Here is a 27,199-nt window from a genome sequence, read left to right as displayed (position 1 = left end):
TCAACCTTGAAGCACCTTTTCTAAAATTATATAATAATCTTCTTATTAGCAGGCACAATATATTGTATAGATTGCATGATGCATATTTTGATTCTATAAGATTGTCAAGATGTGATCCATATGATTTTAAATGTAAAATATATTGTACCATACATTGGTATGGTTTTTTCAGATGAAGTAAACAAAGTTAGCCTAGAACAACCACAAATTCACTAACTTAAACCAGGACTCAACTCTAAACTAAAAGATTTTGTGATGAGTGACAAGTGACACCATAGGCAAAGAAAAAGTTCTAGATGCAAATCAAAAGAAGCATGAAATGGACTAGAGTACCACAAAAAGATAAAAGGAGTTAAGACATAGAACTGCATTGTAAAACAGGAAATAATGTGTTCTGTAACAAAGTTAGAAATAGAGATAGATATCTTACATTGCCAAATTGTTTTGATAAGTTCGGTTCGGAGTTCAGTTGTCCTTGTAAGGGGGGAGTTCTGTAATTCTCCTTGGGAGGATAAGACTTATAATTAGGAGACTTGGCTGGAAAATTTTCCTGCATTGACAATTGTGAACCTAGAGTCGAAGATATTGGTTCAACATTCCCTGCCACCATTGAACCTCTCTGTCCTCTGCTCTGAGATATTCTACCAAAATTGCCAGCAGCCAATGAGGTAGCAGCATCTTTTGGGTAGATAGGACTCCCAACAGGACCTCCAGGAACTTGTGGAATACTCAGATTAATCCCAGCAGTTTCAGATCTGCCGCTTTCAACAAAACTTGAAGACAAAGATAGTTTTTCTTCAGTAGATTTGGGAAAAGTGAATTTTCCACCAGACCATGATTGAGAAGCATTTTGTAAGTTAGTTGAACCAATCTTCCCTGGTAGTTCTTTATGAGTCTCAAAACTTCGTGAAAAATTATGACTTGACTGGGAAGAACCCAAGCCAGATCCAACTCCTGTAATTTTTTGAATATCCGTCTTCTTGACATCTCCAACAACATTACCAAGCCCCTCTAGAGGAGAAGTTTTCAAAGATGACCCCTCTAAATTAGTGCTTTGCTGTCTAGGAAGTCCTGATTGCTTACCATCTACTTCTTGGTACAGCTTTATGGTAGAAACTCTTTGTTGCCCATCAGCTTCAAATGTCTGTGAATTTACCAGAGATTTTGCTTCATGGTCTGCAGCAATAGTTTCCTTATGCAATATTTGATCAGCAATGCAGGCCGATATTAAAGACTTGTTTTCCTGAAAAGTATTTAGGTCATTTTTAATAAGAATCTCCCCCTCTTGTTTTATACTAATTTCCTTCGTGTTTGCTTCCCGTGACTGATCATGTTCCACAGGTGCCTCTGCAGGAGTCTCATCTTCATCACCAGTAAGGGGAGACAGATCCTGAGTAGGAGCTGGAGTTCCGGTTACACTACAGAAAAAATTGATTCACTGTTTAATACAGAGAAGAGTCAAAAGAAAAATGCTTAACACCACTAGAAACAACTCCTAGGCCTACTCAGGCATCAAATAAAGCAACTGCATGATGCTTAAACACAATAGAAGTAGAAAGCATCATAGAGAGTTACCTGGCAACCTGGAACATAACCAGCTTTCCCTCAAGGGTAAGACAAAAAAGTACACAATATGGTGAAAGTTCTCTTGGTTCCTCAGCTCCAAGCTGGATTTCAACTTTCCCATACAGGGAAACTTTGTCACAACAAAGCCCCAAGATCAAATTGTCATCATCATTCTCTGAAACAGAAGATAGATGTTCTAAGAAAACCTTATATTAAATCATGCAAGCAAAAATCCAGCTAAATTAACAGATAAATTTATCCAGATGCTATGCACTGATAATTTTGGGGAAAAAGAAAAAGAAAAGAATAGACTGATCACTCTAATTCAATGAACCTAACCAATGAACTTATGTGGATTATCTAACCAATGAACTAGATCCAAACTTAGTAAACCATTTAATAACAATCAGGTTAATCATACTCTGATCCAAAGAAACAAACTACTAATTAAGCAGGCAAAGAAAATACAACAATGAAGTAGGTTTTTCAAAGGGGGAGGAACCAAAACCCGCAGAAACAATACATCAAAGCCACAGATTCAGAAGAGACTTGAGTCATAGTCCCCAGTAAAGTTCTCCAACATCAACATATTCATATTACAGCATTCTTCACACAAAAACACAAGCAGAAGGAGAAAATGAGGCATTATTGAAGAGATGATTATTTCCTGTGGCTTTGATTAAAGGGGTAGAAGAAGAGTACTTTAGATATGTGCATTGTTTAATTTGGTAGGAAGAAAGGTACGGTTTTAGGACAAGCAAGGAACAGCAGATAAGATGTGCTATAAAGACTGTTTCTTGACATATCTTTGAGTATCTGCGTCCAAAGAATTTGCAAGTATTCCAATGCGCTTTATCTCTATGGACTGTTGGTTATTATTCAGCTAGCCATAGGAGGAGAATTCCCTTTTGCCAGTGGACACTAGCTTCTGTTTTTCTCAACCTTAATTTTGATTGATGTTCTTTGAGTAACTAGGTCAAATGGGCAACAGGAGGATTTTCATAGAGAAGTGGTGACTGTCTTTCTATGCCTCAGGAGCTGAAAGAGGCAACTTCTGTAGGGGTTAGGAGTCTAGTGGTGGAAGGAAATTTTCCTATTGCTACAGCTTGAATCTCTAAGGGTAGTGGGGGCCCTTTGTGTACAGAGATGGGATAAGCAAAATTCTTCAGCTTTGAAGAGATTCAATCTCCTCCTTCAGTAGGAGACCTAGATCAGCTAATCAAGATGCAGTTGGTTTGGCTAAAGAGAAGCTTCTTCATTGGAAAGAATTGTTAAGAGATTGCTAAACCCCTGTAAGAATATTTGTGGCAGAGTTTGGAATGGTGTATGTTCTGTTTTTACTTCTTTGTATTTTTTTCTTTGTTCTTGAAGAATCCCTTCATTACCCTTGTTTTTCCTTTTGTCCAATATAAAATTTCATACTTATCAGAGGGCGAGAGAGAAAAAGAAAAGGGAGAGGGCGGGAGAGAGAGAGAGAGGAGAGGGGGGGAGAAGAAAGAGAAGGGAAGAGAAGAGAGAGAAAGAGAAGAGAAGGGAAGAGGGGAGAGAGAGAGAAAGAGAAGAAGAGAAAGGGAGAGGAAGAGGAGAAAAGAAGAGAGAGAGATTCTGCACTGAATCCCAACATATAGTGTCTCTGATCAATACCCACCCTCCATTGGTGCCAGCGGAGCTTACCAATGATGTTGGCATCTGTATGGACTTCCTTCTTTGTGTGTTATAAGAAACAAGACTTCTATTTCTGAGTAAAGGAACTCCAGAAGAAAGATCAGCAAAGAGAGAAGGAAATGACGAAAAACACAAGGGAATCTCAAGGGCAATAACAATCATTGACCATCCAATTTTCATGGAACAACCAAACAGGCCCTATATGTACTCATCTACCACATGAATGCAACGATCCTAAGTCCATGATGCAGAAAAAAATGAAGAAACTGTAGAACAAAGCAAAACATTTGCTGGATATATTATCACTCTAACCACCTTGAAGTTCAATCCTTGGGCGATATTTATCTCGACCAATATCCAAAATTGCAGCTTCATTCTTCTTATCATCAAGTGACCAACCGAATAAAACAATGTGGTTATCCACATTCTTCCTGCTAGTAGTAATTGCAAGTTGACTATAAAAAAATATACATAAGACATTGAATTAGTGATCAATTCCCACCATTCTATACAAGATTAAATAAAAAAACAAAATAATCAAATAAGCTGCTATTTATAAAAAAAGTAATAGGATACTAGTTCTTAGCTGATATTCAACATATACAATAAGAAGAAAAAAGAATGACACAAAATTTATCAATTCAGACAAATGAATAGTAAGATTAGTAGCTTTTAGCTGATACCAGATTTCTGAATTATAAATTTATTACAAAGAAGAGTGGAAAAACAAGCACCCAGGTACAGGAACCACGAGTACCACAAACAAAACCTAAAAGCATCCAAAAATAATTACCACTTAAAGATGTTTTGAATTCAAATACTGATAAGAATATATTTTCTACATTTAGCTGAATATCAGAGATTACACAGAGAATGCATAGAAGCAATTGCCACCTTTAAGAAAAATTTTAAAACTAAAAAATAAAAGAATGGAATAAAGCCCAATGTAGCAAGTAGAGCTCCATGTGACAAACACAGTATACCAACACAAACAGCGTGGCAGTTAAACAAGCAATATCAATCAAAATATTTTAGTTTTCAACAAAGTGTTTCCCACCAAACTCAAGAAAGAAGCTAGTTGGCATGAGTGCTCAAGTTTGGCTTTCTATTCTTAAGTAAATTGACCATGGTGCTTCTTCATTGCAGCTGCAGTGTGTGCATAGAACATTTGAACCCTCCTTTCCAAATTTTTCTTTAACCTTCAAGAGGAAAATGACTTCAGAATTTATAAAGACTCTTTCAGCTATCTCAGAAATAAATTTTATTTGTAAGTTTTCACTATACTTTCTCTGTGCACACATATACTAGTGTCCTGCACTTACTCTGCATTTCTATCAAATCTTTTTCACTTATTTTGAAAATTATTATTAAAAAATAAATATAATGAAATAAAATATAATTTTAAAAAGTATTCACTGTAGTCATTGTGGCTTCCTTACAAAAATATAGCTTCAATAATATGAGGCATTAAAATCCAAAAGGGTAAAAGTTCAGGCATCCTTCAAGCACAAAATATGAACTCAAAAAATACAGTTCAAATAGAACTGGCAATGGAATCAACAAGAATGTCAAAGATAGAAAGGACTTCCAGGGTATGAAAAATTAACATTATGCCTACCATTGTTCTAAATAGCTCAAGAATAGATAAGGGCCACTTCCAAAAGGTACAATATCATCCACCAAACCTGGAAATACATCATAGAAGGATAGCACAGTGGGCAGGGAAGAAGCCTACAAGAAAATTTTGCAGATTACCCTCAAAGAAGTAATAGTAAATATTCTAAGTAAATAAAAAAGCATCAAAAGACTTGTTCCTGCTGCTGGTACAAATGAAAACCTAGGAGCTGAAAATTTCAATAGCACATCATAATACAATATTAATGTGGGAACAAATTAAGTCAACCAAATGCTGATAGCTTGTAACTTGCACTTTTTTTTCCCTGATTAGAAACAAAAGATGTATTAGTTATGAATAAAAAGAACATGAGAAGGATGAGGAGTTCTCCCCACAATCACAAAAGTTTGATCAAAATATGATTGAGATCCTCCACTGTACAAGAAGCCTATACAAAAAGGTTTAGACTACAAAACAATATACACAGATGCTATCCCCACAAGCCTTGACTAAGCTCCTCTCAATATTGTCCAAACCCTTTACACATTGAATGTCAATTGAGCTAAATAACATTGAGAGGAATGTCTTTAAAGGTCTTGGTAAAAAAGACCTAGAAGAGGAACAGAAGTGAACTAAATCTCACAACTTCTCTGGCACCCACCACTTATCCTAAAAATTTATAGCATCTCTCTCTAGTCACGCAATAAAAATTAATGTGAGACAAGTAATTTGCCAAAGCAACTTGCCCCTAATGTAGAACCCTTATATGAAATGACCACCATATAGTATATACTCCTAGATGGGACCCAATCACTCCTAATTTGTAATAGATTATACCAAAGCCCCAAAGTTATCGGATAAAGAAGAAAAAGATGGTCAATATACACTCCATTCCCCCTACATAAAACACACCAATCAAGATTAAGGAATTTGAAAGATCTTCTCAGCTATATCGTGTCATTGGTATTTACCCTTTTGTATGCCACTAACCAAGTAAAGACCTTAACCTTTGATGGGACTTGGATTTCCATATAAATTTGGTTGGGGAGAAAGGAACTATATCTAATGTATTGGAGAAAGTCATACTTATCAAAAAAAAAAAATGTATTGGAGAAAGTAATGAAGAATGATTTGATTGAGAATAATCCTAAAAAAGTCAATGACCATGCTCTCGCATTTTAGGCAAATGGAAACAAGTGCATATGAGTGAGGGATGACATGAGTCTTTCAAGGTCCTCAATCTCCAAATTTGTAAGGTTCCAACGAAAATTAAGATTTTAAGAAAAAGAAGAGTCGCCAAGAAAATGATAAAATTTCTAACTGCAACAATGCTATAAAGACTTGAAATTGTGAACACAATGGTTGGTTCCCCCACCCAAAATACCCCAAAAACAAATTCTCATGCCATCACCCACCACAAAGCGAATGTGTCCATAAAAAACCAAGAACACCTATGCAATGGCCTTCTAAGGACACCTATGTGACTATCTAACTAGAATGTTGGTGTCTCATCCATCAAGATATTCCCCACAGATGCTCATAAGAACCTAATGCCAAAAGGCAAAACTTTTCCTATGAAACCTCTAAAACCACTTCCCTAAGAGAGCATGATTCCTCAAAGAAATAAAGAGAAGAAATAATTGGGGATCTAAGACAAACATGACTGAATTAGAGTTATTCTACCTCATAAAGACAAAAATGCATTTTTTTCATCCATCCACTCTCCTCGAAATTTTGTCAATCACAAGATCCCTAAAACGTGTTTCCTTTCATATTCCCTCCTAACGGAAGCCCCAAGTAAGTTAAAGGTCAATCTAAGACTTTGCATCTGAGCATCAAAGCTGACTTGGTGATCAAATCCTAAATTGCATTTTTTGTATTCAGAAATTTTGTTATGGCTCATTTTTCATCTTGTCAACCAAAATTAAAACTCTTATATAGTATAAACAAATATAGCATTTATTAATGAGCTTCAAAGAAAGGGGGTGCACCCAATGTATACAAGTAGCATACATAACACATAACAGCAAAAACACCAAAGACATACACAAGATCAGCCTGCAAAAAAACCAAACCATCTACAAGTAAGGTCATCTAAGAAATCCATCACCGAGGAGTGCTCCAATTCCAATGAAGCATGGGACCACTCAAACAGGGTTTTAATGAAGAACTCCTTCGACCTATGATCTGAGAGATCTTTTTCATAGAAAATCCTTCAATTACACTATTTCCACATACATCAAAACAAGCAAAGGGGAGTCATAAGTCAAACAGTTTTTCTCTTCTTATCCAACCCCTTAAATTTCTACTTGAGAAGGAGATTTCTGACCAAAGTTGGAAACACTCATTCCAAGCCAAAGATTGCTTAAAGAAACATCCATACCGCTCTTGTCATATCTTTTTTTGGCAAGCAAATAAATTTATCAAAAAATTATATGAAATGACACTAAACAAAGGGGTATGCTGAAGTATATACAATGCATACAAGGGTGCCAAAAGGCCACCATACATTAGGAGAAACACAAAAACCAACTCCCACCTACATAGAGCTCAACCAATTAATAAAGGTCAACAAGTAAAAAGAGCAATCTCTTATATACACCCTGACCCACTCCAAAAAATCATACAAAAATGATTGTATGATTGCTTGATCTAATTTTTCAGAATTTTCACATGTCCTCTTGTTTCTCTTCTAGCATATGGTCTAAAATAGGGATAAGGGAGCAATTTTCCAAGCTTTCTTCCTCTTTGTCCCAGTTAAGGATTCGTGCTAGCTCAAAAGGGCTTTCCTTACTGAGCAGTGCACTACCCACTCTATTACTCAAACTAAATTTAGATGGTTTCTCTTTCAGAAATCTAGGTCAATCAAGCATATTTAGCCTCTTGAGAGATCATAACAGCACAACTTTTCTTTCTCATATTCCAAACCTTTTCAAAAATTAAATCTTGATAGAAGCTTGTTGTTTGACAAAGCAAATTTCCCAAAAGTAATAATCACCTAGGGTACCCTAATCTCCAAGAAAAATATGAGTCCAAGCTTCTCTCCTCCATTGGCCTTGTCTTGAAGCCGTTTTCCCCTGCTTTTTTGTTTTTAGATGCCCCTATACTTCCTACGTACTTAGGTCGTACCCACTTCTTTTGCTCAGCATCTTTTATCCAAGTCTTATAACTAAATTGCTTTTTAAACTTATTTGAACTTCATTCATGTTCATCTATCTTGATAAAGCTATTTGACAATCAAGGAAATGACTGAAGCAGTAAACACATACTGAATATGTTTCTACTAGCTTAAGTTACAAATTACCAATAACATGGTCCAACAAAATGAACCCCCAACCTCTCATTTCTAATAATCATTCTGAATAACCATAACTAGAGAAATACAATTAAAATTGGAGGGATTATTATTTACTAACATCAGTGATCTTTCCTTCTTTGCTTGTGACCACTTGGACCATGAAACTTTCCTCCTTTCCGTCAGCAGTTAGCTTAAAGCACCCGAGAATGATGCAGTCAGGACGAACCCACCTGATAGAATCCACTGGTGCAATTATTCAAGCAATGATTTAGACTTAGAAGCACCAATGCCAAATACTTCAGATAGGAATAAATTAACCCACGCCTTTTAATAAAAGAGACACCACACTATCAAGCACAACATTTCAACAACTAAATTTATACACATACAAGCAAGGAATTTTCATTACGCACACAACAGTTCTAGTCATATGCTTTCTGAATAATTAATATCTTCAAGGTGAGGTATAAATCCAACATTACAACAATAAATAACCCTAATTTGTTAAAAAAGGAAAGTCCACTTGAGAGTGAACCCAGTACATGCAGCCTCAAGGTATTATGTTTTCACTAAATGGTCAAAAATCAAATTTTAGATGTTCTCATGTTAAATATGTGTACTTGCAAGACAAACTTTGGGATTTTATAAAAATAGATAGTACACTTTTACATTTCTTTTTATGAAACAAAGAAATTTATCAAAGAAGAGAAATGCATGGAACAAAATTTAGTATCTCTTGGGTGCTTCACCATTTAGTGAGGGAGATCTTATTGGGTTCACATGGGAGTTCTGTTGGGAGGAAGAATGTTATGGAAGGTTTGGAGGATATCCCCTTTATGTTTATTGGAGACCAATTAACAAGAGCAAAATTGTATATCTTTTGAAAACAAGGAGTGCTCAAATCAATCACTTAAAGGCTCTTATTATGCTATTTTTCTTTGAGCTAGAAAGTCTCTTGGAGATGCCACATTATCCTTGTTAGATTTCATTCATTGTGTGGGCTCTTGTTAGTGGGGTGACTTCTTCTATTCTCTTTCCAGTCCTTTTACCTGTTGGTGGCTTTAGTATACATCTTGTCAACTTAGGTTGCACCCACTTTTGGCACCTCTTTTAATAAATTAATCTTCACCTATAGAAAAAAGTCAAGATATTCTTTGCCAATAAAGCACCAAAGTAAAACCCATTACGAACGGTTGGCAAACACAAGATATAACAGCATAGGCCAAAAAGCTAAAATTGTAATTCAACCATTAAAGAGTGTAGAAGAGACTAGAAAATGACACAAAAGTACTCACTGGGCCACGTAAGAAAGTAAGTGAACAATGTGATACTAAACCATTTTTTTTTCATTATTCTATTCACTATGAGCTTCAACAAAAACTCCTCTCTAGCATGGGATTCTTGGGTAATTGGGGAGATTTTTTGAATATGTAAGTCATCTACTTCCAAGATTTTCGTAGAAGACTCTGGAGTAGAGTATTGCAGAAAGATACTAAGCTAGCCGACTAGTGGATGATTTAGTTGAAAAGGAATGCCTAGATTTTTGAAGAAAAAAATAGGAACTAGTTGATGTGTTGTGGGCCTCACTATTAATGGTACTACTATTGATTGGAAGGTTATTTCCTCAACCAATCAAAAGAGAGAAAATGTTCTTTTAGGTTGGATTGGAGAAGTGCTTGCTTCTCAAACAAGTTGAGGAAGAAAGTTATGATTGTTTGGTCTCCCCCACCAATAGGTTCAGTAAAATTAAACTTTGATGCATATTCCTTTGGTACAATGGCAACTGGGTATTGGAGTAATGATTAGAGATCACTCTAATATAGTGTTGAGAGTCTTCTCTAAGCAAGCATGTGTGGGATTGGCCAACAAGGTAGAGATATTGGCATTGTTGGAGGGTTTGTAGAAGACCAAAGCTTTAGGCCTTTCCACCCTAACTATAGAAGGAGATTCCCCCACTATTATTTCTTGAGTGATTAAGAAGGGGAATTCATGGAAGTTTGACAATTGGAAGCACAAAATCATAAATGTTGTCAATCGGCTGGGTTGCTCTCTCTCTTAGGTTCCCCGTTCAGCCAACCAAGTTGTAGACCATTTAGCCAAACAAGGAGCTAAGCATTTGGCCTCCTTTGTCAAAGACCTTCATCCCCTTTGAATGTGCTATATTTCTCTTCTTTGTACCTTGGTTTTTTATTTGTAAGGTTAGGCTAGTTTTTGTGAGGCTCAACATTTGATTACTTTATAACCTTTTTTATACCTCCTTAAACAATTGTTTGTCCTTTTAGTTATCTTTAAAGATAAATGAAGATGGTTGTTCATTAAAAATTAAATTAAAAGAGAGAAGATCTAAGGTGTCAAAAGTCTCCCTTCCAGTAAGTTGTTGAACCTCCTTTGTCAAAGACCTTCATCCCCTTTGAATGTGCTATATTTCTCTTCTTTGTACCTTGGTTTTTTATTTGTAAGGTTAGGCTAGTTTTTGTGAGGCTCAACATTTGATTACTTTATAACCTTTTTTATACCTCCTTAAACAATTGTTTGTCCTTTTAGTTATCTTTAAAGATAAATGAAGATGGTTGTTCATTAAAAATTAAATTAAAAGAGAGAAGATCTAAGGTGTCAAAAGTCTCCCTTCCAGTAAGTTGTTGAAAACCTTAATTTTGATGGATGTTTGTTTGAGTCAATTGGGCATAGTTGGCATCATTAGATATGACAAGAATGAACTAATTAAGGTTTTCTTCAAGCCAATGGATAAAGAGTTCATCATTGATGGGCAGTTACTAGCCTTACTTGAAGGCTTCAGAAAAGCCCCTTGGTAGGGATAAGGAACCTCATGGCATAAGGAGAGTTCTAGGTGTTGACCATTGATTTTGCTTAAAAACATGGTTTCCTTTTTCACTTGGAAGCCTATCCTCACAAAGTGGAAGCCTCAACAACCATAGAGTGTGTATGGCAACTGAACTCTTGTATTTTTCAAATTCTTTGTAGGTATCTCATCTTGTCCTGTACTTGTACTTTTTTTTCTGTTAATAATACTTCTATGTTCTTGGGGGAAAGTCTTTAACTCTGGATTAGATTCAAAGGAGGGGGTTTTATTTGGCAAATAGATGCTTTCTTTGCCTCTTTGAAGTTGAGACGGTCGATCACCTTCTTCTTCATTGTGCTAATGCATGGGTTCTTTGGCATCTGCTTGTTTCCCTTTTTGGGGTGTCTTGGGTTCTCTCCTACTTGATGAAGGAAACTCTTCTTGGGTGGCATGGGTCCTTTGTGGGTAAAGCACATAAAAAGGCTTGGTAAGTGACCCCTTCATGTATATTTTGGACAATGTAGAAGGAAAGGAACTTGTTAGCGTTTGACAATGAGGAGTTATTGATCCACAGATTGAAGAATTCTTTTGTATGTAATTTGTGATCTTGGTCTAGGGTGTTCGTAGATATGAGTTTTATTTCATTTATTAGCTTCATTGATTGGCAAGGCCCAAAGTAAGGGAAGGTGATGTTTTTTGCTTTCCCTCTCCCTCTGCAATGAGCCTTTAGGCATTTACTATATACTTCTTGTATACTTTTGAGGGCGCTGCTTTTGGTGTCCCCTCTTTTCTTTTTATACTACTTCTCTTTACCTATCAAAAAAAAAAAAAAAAAAAAAACTTCAATGTTTTTCATATTGGAAAATTTCAAACCTGGTAGTTCAGATTCACATTATTTTTCTTGAATTTTGATGACTAATTGCAAAACATTAATACACCATATAAGCAAACATCATACCAATTTCAAATACACTTATAAGCATCTCTAATCATACACTTTGTAATTATTTTTCAAAGGATTAACCTTTTTTTTCTTGTTTCCCCTTATGCTAGATCTCATTGTATCATTGTTTGCATACCCATACATTCTACAAAAAAGATTTAAGAATATGTTTAGAGGAGGCATAAGCCATCAGGGAAATTATGCCATGGGTTTTGATTGGATAAGGGCAAAACCATGACTTCTAATAGATAACCGGATGAGAGTATGGCAGAAAAGAGAAGGTTAAATTTTTTTTGATAGGAGAGAAGATTAAATTTTTTAAGAGACTAAAACTGCAAGGATAAACAATCCATATGCAAGCAACTCATCAATTGGTAATATAGCTAGTAACCAATGCAAAAAAATCCAAGCAAGTTTGTTTTGTCAAACAAACTATAATATTTAGAGAAGGCAAAGGATTAAATGCATAATAAACAGAATACCTTTTACAGTGCAATTTACACCAGAATCCCCAATCCATGACTTGAATGATAGAGACATGCACAGCCTTTCCTTGAATTTTGATGACAGTAAGCTAAGAGTATTCTTTCTCGCCACAGCAATGGAGTTTCCTTTTACACTCCATTCAACTATGAGACAGATGAAGTTAAACATAAACAATTAGAAGAAGATACAACAATAATTCTACTTTCATTTTTTTGATAAGTAAAGATACAACAATAATTCTACTTTCAAACCAAAAGATATAGAGTAATCATAGCTTATTAAGATCAACAACATCAAAACAGCAATTTTGTACAGGCTAGCTTTCAGATAAAGCTGACTAAATTTGCAATATGAAAATGAAAGTAAATAATTATATCAAGCAATGCTTAGGTAATAGAACAAAGCAGACTTATTACACCCACACCAAACATTAATTAAAGCTCTTCTGGGAGCTTTTCAGGAGGGGGAGCTGGAGTTGTAGGACTGTGTTATGGAGGGTGTTCATTCTATGAATTTAATAGAGGAAAGGGAGGATAGCCTCTTGTGGAGAGGATGGAGAAGGGAGGATTCCAATGGAAGTCTTTTTACAATTCAATGTGCTAAGAAGATATAACTATTTTCCCCTGCAAAAGAGGTATGGGGTTTCCTATGCCACTTTTGAGGGAGGTTTTTTTATCTTTTCCCCTTTTTGAGAACCCGTTTAAGCGAAGATTTTAACTATGGAGCAAATAATGAGGAAAAGACAATCTTTAGTGAATAGATGTAATCTTTGCAAAGCTAATGTTGAATCAGCAAATCATATTCTGAATGGCTATGATAAGGTCCAGTAGATGTGAGATATGTTATTTGCTATTTTAGAATTCAATGGTTCCTCCAAAATTACCTATATAAAAAAAAATGGTTCCTCCAAAATCAATGGGTTAGAAGGCTCAAGGCATGACTAAGAAGTTAAGGATAGTTGGGGTATCACTCCTTTCCTTCATCTTTTTCGATAAGTACAGAAAGAATGTAATAGTCGGGTGTTCAACAAGGTAGAGGTTTCTAACCAGATATTGAAGGAAAGTTCTATTTGCCTATCGAAACAAAAAGAAAAAAAAAATTACTTAAAGCTCATCTATGGGATGAAAAGGAAAAGGCTTGTGGTAATATGACTTTAGAAAGAGAAGGCTTTAGAGAGGATAAGCTTTTGAAGTAATAAGGATAGGCAAAGGGTTCTATTAGACGAAAAAAAATAAGACTACAAAAGCTTTAAGGGATGAAACGTATCATTTAACTATTTTGGAGGAAACTTCATGGAGACAACTTAAGAGATGGATATAATTACTACACCATTTCAAAGGATCTTCAATTATGCTATTGCCAAATTGTCCAGAACAAGCATACAGAAGCTATTCTCAAAAGCTTCCTTCTCTTCTTAAAACCTAATGGACTTCCACCAAAGCACAATAATCGTTTCACCAAAGAAGGGAGGACTCAAAAGATGCCAAAGAAAACAAGAAGTGCCAAAGCCCCTTAGCTTTCCCACAATGGATGAGAAGGTAGTAGTTGATTATTCTGCATTTTTACAAATACAACAATAACCTGATAAAATCACCCTCTTATTTTTTATTTTTTATTTTATAAGTAAGCCAGAGTTGAATTAAACCAGAGGCAAAAAGCCACACTGCATACAGGGGGTATACAAGATAGCTAGGGCCTCACAAGCCAAAAAAGAAGGCCAAAAGAGCCTCACCGCCCCTCAAGTGGTTGCTAACCACTCCAAAAAGCCTATAAGGGAGAGAGACTCCTCTCCAATAGACAATCTAGCCCACCTCCGTAGATTACAAACAAAAGAATTCTTAAGTTTCTGAGCATCTAACACACCCCCCCCTAAAGGCTAATCTATTCCTCTCCTTCCAAACCGTCCAAAAAATACACAACGAGATGGATTTCCATATCTTTTTCCTTTTCTTCCCCACAAAAGAGCCCCTCTAGCAAGTTAAGACCTCCTTTACAATTTCTGTAAGACCCACTGAACACCTAATAACCCAAGGACAATATCCCATAGAACTCTAACCACTATACAATGTATAAGAATGTGATTTACAGTTTCTTCTTCACACCCGCACAAAAAACAACAATTAGGGAGTTGCTATCCTTTTTTTTGGAGTCTGTCAAGAGTAAGCACCTTCCCCCACGTAGCCTCCCAAGCAAAGAACGCCACTTTGGTTGGAACTCTATCCACCCAAATACAACTTGTCGGGAATGCGGTGTCATTGGGGTTGGCCAACAAGTTGTACGCTTCCTTAACCCTAAACTGTCCGTTTCTTCCTCCCTTCCAAAAAACCACCCTCTTATTTAGAGCCAATTGAAGGTTAGGATCCTTTCCTATGCAGCCTCTCATGAGAAAAAAAAAATACAATTTTGAAGGAGACTAGGAGGCCCCCCATTTCCTTTGAGGAATATGGCACTCCTCCATGCATCTTTAAAACACAATAGATAGATTTCACTAAAAACTCCCCACTCTTTACTAGCCTTCCAAACCAACTATCCTTTTTTCCACTACACCTCCTAACACTTGAAGCTTCCAAAATAACTCCTCAATGCCATCCAACATCCAATCTTGGAAATGTTTTAAGAAACACGGATTCCCAAGGAGATACCCTCTACCACCCAAATAGGAGCCACCAAGCCTTCTTAAAAGTTGCAAAAAAGAACAGAGAAATAGAAAGGAGTCCTTTAAGGGAGAATCACCACACCAAACATCTAACTAATACTTGATAACTCTCCCACTACCTACCAAATACCTTCTTCCAAAAAAGCTATGCATCCTCTTCTAATTGCCTTCCACAACCCAACACCATACCTATCCCTCTAACTTGAGAGCACCATCCTCCCAACTCTTCCCCCACACTTTCCTACTTTGACCCATCTCCAAAGGATTTCCCTCTCTAAAGACAATCTCCATTACCATTTTTCACGTAAGGTTTTATTAAGAATGAGCACTTCAATACCTAGACCCCCAGCTTTTTATCTTTGCAAATCACTAACCATTACACTAGATGAGGTTTCTTCTCAAGAGCCCCACCCCCCATAGGAAATTCTTTTGAATTTTTTCCTTAGGGACAACAAAAAAAGACATGATTAAGTGCTAACAGCAAAGTGTATCTTCTAGCGAAGTGATTCTTTAACCCTATAAGAGGTGTTGCCTTTTCTATAGAGCTTTTTTTCAAAAAAAAAAAAAAAAACTCTTTTTTACTATGGCAAAATAGTTGAGGACTTGAAAGGAGTTCCCACGAGTAGACCTAAAATAGTGGTAGGAAACTTTACCACCCCACAACCTAACATTGGATCAAACTCCCTCGAACTAGAGACCTCCCCTATTGGAATTAATTCTCTTTTGTTCAAATTAACTTTCATTCTTAAAAAGCCCTCAAACCATTGGAGAACCTACCTCATGTAGGTCAATTGGTCTAAACAAGGTTTGAAAAAAGTCAGGTGTTGTTGTTTTGAGCCCTTCTTCTCTTGTTAGCTTTTTTGAGTGGCTAGGCTCTAAGTAAGGGTAGGGGTTGTTGTTTATTTCCTCCTCCCTTGGTTTCGAGCTTTTGGGCTGCTTTTGTCTCGTATACTTAGAGGGCACTATTTTGGTGTTTCCTCTTTCCGTTTAATATTATTTTCTTTATCTATTGAAAAAAAAAAAAAAGTCAGGTGTCATAAGTAAATAAGAGGTGGAAAATCTTGGTTTGAAAAAAATAAGGTGTCATAAGCAAATAAGAGTTAAAAAAATCTCCACTTCTCCCACCTTGAAGCGAAAATGAAATCTCCCTCCCCTACCCTTCTCAATAGAATAATAAGGGTTACCATCACCAAAAAGAAGGGGATAGAGAACCCCCTTATATTGCAAAACCCTAGAAAAAGAAGTTAGAAGGTGAATCATTCACCAAAACCAAAAACTTCGTTTTTTTATATAGGCAAATAATAAGATTTTATGAACAAGAGCCAAAGAGATGACGCACCATAGTACATAGGACAAAATCAAAAACCTCATTGTTGAGATGCAAAACTAAATTCAATCAATTCACCTCTACTTAAACCCCATTTTAAGCAACACCTCTAAAGAAAGCTCCAAATTATGTGATCATATGTTTTTCCAATGTCTAACTTACACATAACTCCCCCTTTACCATTCCTTAGTTTAAAAATAATAGTCTCATTGACAATAAAAGTTGAATCCAAGATTTCTCTCTTCCATAAAGTATTATGAGAGTCCAACACCACATGCTTTTGAAACCATATACCATTTAGCCAAAGTATTCCTTCTTCTATGTGCATTTGCCATTTTGTGAAAGAAAGAGGTATTTCTATTGCCCTCCCTCAAACACACCTCTCTAGACTTCTACCTCCAACATGTTTCTTCCATAATAGCCCATTAACAAAATTCAACCCTTGAATCCTCCCTCGCAGCCACCTCCTCAATAGATAACTCCTCCAACCTCTCTTTTGCATCCCAAAAACCCACTTGCGAGAGAGCTTACTCTAGATTTGAAGATTAACCTAATCACAAATGAGCTTATTCTAGTTGGGAGGGTGGAGAACTTGGAGCAATTAGCCATTGTGTTAGGTTGCAGAGTGGGCGTGCTTCCGACCACCTATTTAGACCTTCCTTTAGGTGTCCCACATAATTCTTTGGCTGCTTAGGATGGAGTGGAAGAAAGGTTCAGTAAAAGATTGGCAATGTGGAAACGACGATATATTTCCAAAGGAGAGAGGCTTACTCTAATTAGGAACACTTTTTCTAGCTCATCAATCTACTATGTGTCTTTGTTCCGGCTGTCAAGGATAGTAAGGTTAAGGTTGGAGCAAATTCAATGAGACTTTCTTTGGGGACGAAGGACAATAAAGAGAAAGTCTCATCTAGTGAAATGGGTCACTGTTTGTTCAGATAAGAGGGGAAAGGGGGCCAAGGTATTCAGCGTCTCTCTTTTCTCAATAAGGCCCTATGGTGTAAATAGAATTGGCGCTTTGCAACAAAAAGGGAGGTGTTTTGGAGACAAATTATAAGTGGTAAGCATGGGGAAGTTGAAGGGTTGGTAATCTAAGGAAGTGGGTAAGAGTTATGGTGTTAGGCTATGGAAGGCCATAAGAAATGTGTGGGAGACAGTTAATTGTAGAATTTCCTTCTCAATGTGCAATGAGAAAAGGATAAAGTTTTAGAATGACAAATGGTGTGGCAATGAACCTTTGAGTGTTTTTGTTCCTTCTTTATTTGCCTTAGCTACTTCAAAGGAAGCTTGGGTAGCAGACTTGTGGTCTCACTCTAATGATAGAGGTGCATGGTCTCCAAGATTCTCCAGGCATCTAAATGATTGGGAGATTCAGGATGTGGAGCGCTTCTTCGCAAGACTGCTTGGTAAGGGGGTAGATGAGGGAGGAGAAGACAAGGTGTGCTTCAATTGAAAGGCCAATCAAACCCTTTCCTTTGGACCTCACAACCTATATTGTTGAAAGCCTCTTCAAAATAGGGTCCTCGCTCGCATCTCTACCTATCGCAAAAGATTCTTCTTCCCTTGCATCCCTTTGTAACTTCGAATCATTAATTTTTCCCTTGAACAGACCTTTAAAAGAAGGAGGCAAGCCTCTCCCACAAAGCCTCAAGAGATGTGAGGCTTGGTTCTCCAAAGAAATGAAAATTGAGCTCCGGATCCTTGGATGTAAGTAGAAGGGTCAAACTTTAAAAGCAACACCAACTAGCTCGAGATGGTCATTTGGCCCACAAGAAAATTTGGGCTTATTTCTTCTGATTGAATTGGTCTTCCTTTTACTAAGGAAGGGTCAACTTGGTCCCCCAAGTTATTTTGATCCAGCCCATGGCTTGGGCTTCTTTCAAACAATTGGGTTTGCTTCCCTTTTAATACAACTTGCTTGCTTACCAAACTGACCCAATTGATTAGAAGGGCCACTAAAATGCAAGGAACAGTCCCTATCCTTTTCACAATTGCTAGCAAATTTGAAATTCGAAAACTAGCTAGCATGGCATGGAATGCAATTGTCCTCCACCTTCTCCCAACAACCCCCACATGGTTTGAAGCATGGCAACCTTTCAGCCCTTCGGTCTTCTTGCAACCCCTCCTAGCTAACATGACCACCAAAAATAGAACACCCACCCCTTATTCAACTCAACATTACCCGATTAATCATCAACGCCTTCTCCAACGACCATTATCAAAGTTTTTTTTTTTTTTTTATAAGTAAAAAAAAAAAAAAAAAAAATTGCGGGGGATCACTGCATTTTCCTTAACCTCAACCTTAAGTTGAATCTTCGTCAAATCTACTAGCTTGAAAGTTTGATTGTCGATCTTGATAACCTTTCCCCATCATTCTGCTAAGTGAAATAGATATATCTCATACCACAAACGAAAAGGCAATCCCCTCACCTCAATCCACCCCTTTCGAAACCACCCTGAGATAGTAGCATTCATGTTTGAATTCCATCTATATACCTTAACTTTTATCTTTTCGCTCACCAAAATAAACCTCTTCTCATGTAAATAAATTGTTAGGTCAGTAGACTCTACAAAGAAAATCCCTTGGTTCTCAGAAGTACTAGTGATGCCAATCACCCCTTTCATTCCCACAACTTTGGCAAAAGCCCTGCCTATTGCAATTCTGCTCACACTTGCTACCGCGGGAGAGGGTTTATAGACCACCGCCCTGGCCCACCTTCCCATAGGTTCATAACCTTGTTTTCTTGACCCTTCCCCAACAACCACGCTAGCGAAACTAAGTTTTATGGGGTTTGAAACTAGCTTAACCTCCTCCATTGCTACTTTGTGAAATCTCTTGTTGCCTACAAAGTGGGAAGGATATAACATCATAGTTGTTAAAGCTTCTCCCACTACAATCCAACCCCAACTCTTATATCCTTTTGGAATGACCACAAAAGTTATTTTTTGGATTGTCATGAAATCGGTAATTCGAAAACATCTACCGTTAAGGTTTACGAACACCTCCAAAATATGAGTTATGGTTCGTCCTATGTATTTATGGTTAAAACCCAATGACTTAATCCATCTTCAAAGCCTTCTTTAAATAGCCTAACAACCATTCAATCTCTTCTTTCTCAAAATCTCACTAAAAATGAAGCTCCTCGACTATGTTCAAACAAAGACAACCAAGATCCTTTATTCTTGATGAAACGTACTTGAAAGGATTTCCTTTCCACCAAATAAGTCCTGACAATCATCTTCTTTCACAATGCCAACATATATTGCACTACAATCATCTATTGCTCTTCATCGCCATCATCTCCTCCTCCCTTGAATAATCCTCATCAAAAGTCATGTTCCAACACCGGAAAAGCAAATTATTAATACCTTCCTTTAGCCACAATTTCTTTAGTTTTTGCCTTTAAGAGATTTTGTTTTTTTCTAAAAATTTTACACCCCTTTCTAAAATCTTAGATTCCTCCGTCACCCACTCGCCAAACACCCTAATCCTTCCTTTGAAATTTCTTGTATGACATTTTGGAAAAACTTCATATTTTATCACCTACCTTTAGCCACAATTTCTTTGGTCGTTGCCTCTTAAGAGGTTTTTTTCTAAATAGCTTAGTGATTAAAAGCTTCTGATGTTAAACTTTTAGCATCCCTATGCCCCAAGGACGATAACCCTTCACTTTCCTTCCTATCCCAATAGCTTATTTGATCCAAGGCACAAGCCTTTCAAGCTATTACATTCTCAAAGAGCTCTTTGTTCCTACCTCCGAGATCCCCTTTAATACTTTCAATTTAGAAGCTAACACAAAACCAAAAAAACCACTAACTAGTAACTTTCCCACCCACTCTTTAGCTAAGTCTTTGAATTGTTTCATTTTTATTTTTTATTTTTTGATAGGAAACCACGCGTGAATATATATATAGAAAAATAAGTACAAAAGGAGGATGAGGAATCCTCCTGCCAAAAGTAAAACTAAACAACACGAAAAAATAACAATATACTAGGTCGTCCCATTGGAACTATTAGAACTACACACTGCTAGTCAATCAAGTTATAATACATTAAGGGGGATGCCCTTAAAACCCGCTGAACAAAAAACCCAAAAGGACGCAAGGAAATGAATGGAGTCCCAAAGATTCTCTGAATTCCTAACTTTGTCCTCAAATATCCTAGCATTTCTTTCCCACCACACAACCCAAATTAAAGCTATACACACATTTTGCCACAGAACTACCCCTCTCTTGGACTTGCCAAAACCTTTATAATTGATGAACATCATGTCTGAAATGCTTTTCGGAGGTACCCAATCCATCTTGGCTAGCTGAAAAAGTTTGTGCCACAACTCTTGAATTGTTTCATTTTAAGCCACATGTTTTCAAATCTTAAAGAGGTCATCCCTCTTTTCCCTCGCCTCCATTTAGTAAAAGAGGGGAATGATTAGACACTAGCCTTAACAACAAGCCTTGCACCATATTAGTAACTTGATCCTCCTAATCTCCCATGGTAAGAAAAAGATCAATTCTTGACATCGAAGATTTATTCAATCATCCACACCCAATGAAAGAACCTCCCACTAGAAGGAGATTTATCAAGGAAAGCCCCTCTATGAAGTTCGAAAAACCTCTAATGGTTGAGGAGATTCTAACACAATTTCTTCTTTCCACAAGGAATTTGACTTCATTAAAGTACAACCAATGCACCATGCAATGTTGGAGCAAGAAATTTATATTAAGGGGGCAATATTTAAATTGAAAATTTTTTAATTAAATAAATATTAATATATTTTCATATTTAAAAAGGCTTGAATATTTTATTATTTAAATGTTAGTTAAAATCATGTAACATGACTAAATGTTATAAACAAGAATTAAGAAAATCTAACTTACCAAATTAAACACATGATTAGATAAAAATTCCAAACATACAAAATATCTATAAAATTAAAGTAAATTTTTTAATATTTAATCAACATAATTGTTCTAAGAGAATTAATCTCAAAGAAAAAGTATAAATAAAAGATTAAATCATCTTTTTTTATAAATAAAAAGCAATAATATTGGTGTTTTGCCAAGCTTCTCAAGATCAGTTGACTTACCTAAGCTGGCTACTTATGTGGTTTGAGGTTGTATCAGGTTTGAGAATTAACTTGGAGAAGAGTGAACTCATTCCAGTAGGGAGGGTAGAGAATATTGATGATCTTGCCTTGGACTTTGGTTGTCGAGTGGGTAGTCTCCCGTCCACTTATCTGGGTCTCCCCTTGGGTGCTCCGTTTAAGACAGTATCAGTGTAGGATGGAGTGGAAGAGCAGTTCCTTAAAAGATTGGCCATGTGGAAGAGACAATACTTATCAAAGGGGGGGGGAGCAACTCTAATTCAAAGCACTTTGTCGAATCTCCCTATTTACTTTATGTCCTTGCTGAAGTTACCAAGTTCAGTTAGACGAAGACTAGAGTAAATCCAAAGGGACTTTCTTTGGGGTGGTGGCAACTTGGAGCAAAAACCACACTTAGTAAGATGGAAGGTGGTGTGCTTAAGTAAAAAGAAAGGGGGATTGGGGGTCAAATGTCTTTCCATTCTCAATAAGGCTCTCCTTTCCAAATGGAATTGGCGATTCGCAAATGAGAGAGATGCTTTGTGGAATCAAGTGATTAGAAGAAAGTATGGGGAAGATAGAGGGGGTAGGAGTTCACAGGAAGTGAGAGAGGCACACGATGTGGGGCTTTGGAAAGGAATAAGGATGGATTGGGAGTTGGTGGGCACTCGAATCTTTTTTAGAGTTGGAAGTGGGAGGAGGGTGAGCTTTTGGAGGGATAGATGGTGTGGGGATACCCCCTTGTGTGAGTCTTTTCCTTCCCTCTTTGCCTTGTCTGCTGAAAAGGAAGCTTGGGTGGCGGATGTTTGGGATCCCTTGGCCGAGGGGGGTTGGAGCCCTTGTTTTTCAAGAGTTCTAAATGATTGGGAGGTGGAGGAGGTGGAAAGATTTTTGGAGCATCTTCATGGAAAGAGAGTGCTTGGAGATGTAGAGGATATGGTGGTTTGGACCGAAACAAAGAGCGGAAAATTTTCAACAAAGTCTCTCTACCTTGCTCTAGAAGCGGACTGCCCTGTTATGTTTCCGTTTAGCTGTATTTGGAATGGGTGGGTACAACCCAAAATCAGTTTCTTTGCGTGGGAGGCAGCATGGGGTAAAGCTTTAACCCTAGACCTTGTTCAGAAAAGAGGAAGGTCCTTGGGAAATAGATGTTTTATGTGTCTTGAGAAAGAGGAGACAATAGATCATTTGCTTCTTCATTGTTCAAAAACAAGGGCTTTATGGGAGCTACTCTTTACCTTGTTTGGGGTGTCTTGGGTGTTGCCCTCCTCAGTTAGAGAGACTCTTCTTAGTTGACATGGTTCTTTTGTGGGAAAAAAGCGCAAGAAGGTGTGGAGAGCTGCTCCTCTGCATATATTTTGGATGGTGTGAAAGACGAGAAATAGATTGGCATTTAAGGATTTTTTTTATAGGAAACGACAAAGGAATATATTGATAAAAAGAAAGTACAATTAGAAGGATGAGGAATCCTCCCATCAAAGAGAAACAAGACTACAAGTAAACAAATATAAGAAAATACAAAGAGAGAAAAGCAAACACTCTAGTTACACACCGCTAACCAATCAAGTTGTAACACGTTAAGAGGTATCCCCTTAAAAACCTTAGAATAAAAAGCCCAAAAAAAAGCAAGAAAATGAATAGAATCCCAAAGATACTCAGAATTTCTTACTTTATCCTCAAAAATCCTTGCATTTCTTTCCCGCCACACCACCCACATTAACGCGATGCACGCGTTTTGCCATAAAACAATCCCTCTCTTAGAAGATCCAAAACCATTAAAATTACTAGATAACATGTCAGAGATGCTCCTTGGAGAAACCCAATTCGTCTTTGCTAATTGAAATAATCTGTGCCACAACCCCATCGTCAAAGAGCAAGGGAGGAAAAGGTGATCTACTGTTTCACCATGCTTCATGCACAACTTACATATGTCGGGACTAAGTGCTTTGTGGGGTCTTCTCAATTATAGCAAGTCATTAGTATTAACCTTCTTGTGAGCCACCAACCAGACAAAGGACTTGACTTTGAAAGGGACTTGAGAATTCCAGACAAACTTGGTAGGGAAAACTGGAGGCGACTCAGAATATTGGGATAAGGCCAAAAAGAAAGATTTGACTGTGAAAAGACCTGAAGGAGATAAGGACCAGGATCTCTTATCTGGAACCAAAGGTGATATGTGTAGACGATCAAGAGACCGCATAAGGCCCTCTAAATCTTCTATCTCAGAATCAGAAAGATTTTGGCGAAAATTGAAATTCCAAGAGAAAGGGCGGGAATAACCAAGAATTGATGAAATAGGAGCATTTTTATCCGTGACTACGCTAAGTAATCTTGGATATTGGACTCCCAAAGGTTGATCCCCCCACCACAAGTCATCCCAGAACCGAATTCTATCCCCGTTACCTACCACAAACCAAGTAAACTTGGAAAACTCTTGGAAGACTAGTGCAATGGCCTTCCAAGGACAACGATGAGACCATCTAACTATGTTGTTGACATCCCAGCCATTGGAGTGTGATCCATAAATGCTTAAAATAACCTGATGCCACAAAGTTGAACCCTCCCTAGGATATCTCCACAACCACTTCCCTAAAAGAGCGACATTCCTTATAGAAATCTTTCCAAAACCCAATCCCCCTCTCGATTTCGGCTTACACACTATGTCCCAATTAACCAAATGGTCTCTTTTGCCTTCCCCTATGCCTGACCATAAAAAATCTCTTTGCATTCTCTCAATTTTTGTTGCCACTGAGGAAGGAATCTTAAACAAGGAAAGAAAGTAACATGGCATATGGGTGAGACAAGATTGAATGAGGGTTATTCTGCCTCCAAAAGATAAATACGCCTTCTGCCACCCATCTAATCTCCTTGATATCCTCTTAATCACAGGATTCCAAAAGCCACACGCCTTAGGATTCCCTCCTAGAGGAAGACCTAGGTAAAGCATAGGCCACCCAAAAGCCTTGCAGTCAAGCATCTCAGCCAACCTAGAAAGGTGATTCTGCTCAAGATTAATGCCATAGATATTGCTTTTGTCAAGATTAACTTTCAAACCAGAAATATGCTCAAACACTAGCAGGACATTCTTAAGGGTCATCATATCCTCCTCTCGAGTACTGGAAAAGAAAATGGTATCATCTGCAAATTGTAAATGGGATACCCTTATTCTGTTCCTACCCACCCTGAAACCCTCCAAGACGTTTCTCTCCTCAGCTTTCAATAACATCCTACTCAATACATCTGCCACTATAGTGAACAAAAAAGGTGATAAAGGGTTGTCTTGTCTTAAACCTCTAGATGCCTTAACCCACCCTTTCGCATTACCGTTCACAAGGACTGCAAAAGAAACCGAGGACAAGCAACCTTTCATCCATTTCCTCCATCTAGGACTAAACCCTTTCATCTCCAACACATGATCCAAAAAATCCCAACTCACGTGATCATAGGCCTTTTCAAAGTCAATTTTGAATACAATTCCTTCCTCCCCTGATCTTCTTTTCTCATCCACTATCTCATTGGCTATGAGAACTGCATCCAAAATTTGTCTCCCTTGAACGAAGGCTCCTTGAGTAGAATGGATGGTCTCGTGGAGTACCCCTCTTAGACGCCCTACTAACACTTTGGCTATTATCTTGTAAAGACTAGTGATCAAGCTAATAGGTCTAAAGTCTGAGCTTCTCCTTGACATGCTTTTTTTGGGTAACAGAACTATAAAGGAAGCGTTGGTGCTTTGATTGATAATTCCGCTCCTATGAAATTCTGCAAACACTTTCACTAGATCCTCCTTTATCACTTCCCAACAATCTTGAAACACTGCAATGGTAAAGCCATCAGGCCCCGAAGCCTTATCCCTGTCCATCTGAAAAATAGCCTTAAAAATCTCTTCTTCAGTAAAGGGGGATTCCAACCTAGACGCACTCTCACCAGAAATAGGGGATCAATCTAAGCCTTCCACTCTCCAAGGTTCTCCAGAAGGACTCGCGTAGAGCTTTTCGAAATACCTTAAAATCTCCTATTTTATGCTCTCTGAATTATTCAACATTAGGTCATTTTCATTCTCCAACTCGTTGATAAATTTCCTATTTCGTCTGCCATTGGCCACCTTATGAAAAAATCTTGAGTTACAATTCCCTTCTTTTACCCATTTCACCCTAGCTTTTTGTCTCCAATGTATTTCTTCCCTCAAAATCAACTCCTCTAGCTCCCTTTTTCTTAAAGCTCTTTGGACTAAAAATTCATGGGATAGGCCCCCTTCTTGCTCCAAGGAATCAAAGTTAGCTAAATTAGATAAGATATCTTTTTTCCTTTTACTTAGCTCTCCAAATGAAGCCTTATTCCACTCTTTCAATTTGTCTTTAACGAACTGTAATTTCCTCATGAACTTGTGCCCTTCCCACCCATTTCCTTGAAACTCTCTCCACCATCTTCCAAAACTCTCCTTAAAATTAGGATGTTGCAACCACATATTCTCAAACCTAAACGGCATTGGTCCCCACTTGAACGGATTGGTTTCCAAGACAATCGGCCAATGATCCGATGTCCATCTTGGCAGTACTCCTTGAAGACTTTGAGGAAATACTTGTTCCCACTCATTTGAGTACAGGAAACAGTCTAATCTCTTGCATACTGGATTCTCTTGCATGTTTGACCAAGTAAATGATGCACTCCTTAAAGGTAAATCTATCAATTCGCAATCTCTTATGAAATCATCAAAATCCTTCATGCTTGGGGTTAATCTAGAACCACCCAATTTTTTTGAACTTCTCCTTATGACATTAAAGTCGCCGCCCACACACCAACGCGGATAAGCAAGCCCAACAATGTCTGAAAGCTCCACCCAAAAATCCTTCCTGAGAGTTGAGTTGTTTGGGCCATAAACTGCAGATAGCCACAATGATTCGCAACCGTCCAATGCGAACTTGATTGAGACCGAAAAAGAACCTAACACTACCTCCTCCCTACACAATTTTTTAGCCTCCCATATGATCAAAATCCCACCCGAAGCCCCACTCGCCGGAAGGGCTGCCCAATCCTTATTTCTGGCTGTCCAAACACTACCCACGAACCTTCTATCACACTCCTTTTTTGTTTCCTGAATCATCACTACATCCGGCTTTTCTGATCTCAAAAAACCCTTAACCACCCTTCTCTTTTTCTTTGAACCCAAACCCCTGGTATTCCAACTGATTATCTTCATGTGAAACTCTCTGACCCTGATCTCTGAACCAAATCCAATTAGTCTCGCAATCCTATGGAGCATCTGCTCTTCCACCTGGAATATACCTTGATATCCAGATTCTTTAAAACCTCACGTACTTTTGCCATTTTCCTAGGGGACAGTCCTTCTATTTGGAACTCGCCCAAAGGAGACCCCGCAATACCTCCCAGGTTAACTGTAGCCTTACTGGACTCCTTGATAGGTGATCTTAGATTAGCTAATAGGGAATTGACACTCTCGAACATCTGGTAAGGACAAGCAGGCTGGATCACCTCCATTTCTAAATTAGGGATATCAACAGGAATTTGACCTTCGAAAGCATCATTGCCTTTTTTGAAAAAAAAATTAGAGTTTACTCGGTTTTCCATAGGAACCAGAGATTGAGAAACTGAAATGAGAAGCATGGGGGTAGAGGGACTCAGAATGGGGACGGAAGGATTCATGAGGGGTTTAGTGAAGCCACTAGAAAGGGGTATATATGGCTGGGTAGATTGAAAAAGTGAAGGCGTTACCTCCAGAATTTCCGCAACCATCGAACCAC

General features: G+C 37.7%; 1 protein-coding gene across 1 annotated transcript in view; it reads right to left on the bottom strand.

Annotated features, from left to right (window-relative positions):
* LOC100245011 (nuclear pore complex protein NUP214) overlaps positions 1-27,199 on the bottom strand; it is a 43,888-nt gene that overhangs the window by 11,646 nt on the left and 5,043 nt on the right. Inside the window, exons 4-9 of the mRNA XM_010653108.3 lie at positions 12,370-12,516; positions 8,263-8,387; positions 4,850-4,962; positions 3,547-3,686; positions 1,576-1,741; positions 431-1,418 (exon numbers count right to left, since the gene is read on the bottom strand). Coding sequence (XP_010651410.1) covers positions 431-1,418; positions 1,576-1,741; positions 3,547-3,686; positions 4,850-4,962; positions 8,263-8,387; positions 12,370-12,516 — 1,679 coding nt within the window. The remainder of the gene's footprint in view (positions 1-430; positions 1,419-1,575; positions 1,742-3,546; positions 3,687-4,849; positions 4,963-8,262; positions 8,388-12,369; positions 12,517-27,199) is intronic.

Source organism: Vitis vinifera, chromosome 6 (assembly GCF_030704535.1).
Source record: "Vitis vinifera cultivar Pinot Noir 40024 chromosome 6, ASM3070453v1".
Classification (NCBI taxonomy): Eukaryota; Viridiplantae; Streptophyta; class Magnoliopsida; order Vitales; family Vitaceae; genus Vitis; species Vitis vinifera.
Note: the sequence above shows the minus strand (reverse complement) of the source record. Positions and strands in the feature narration are given on the sequence as shown.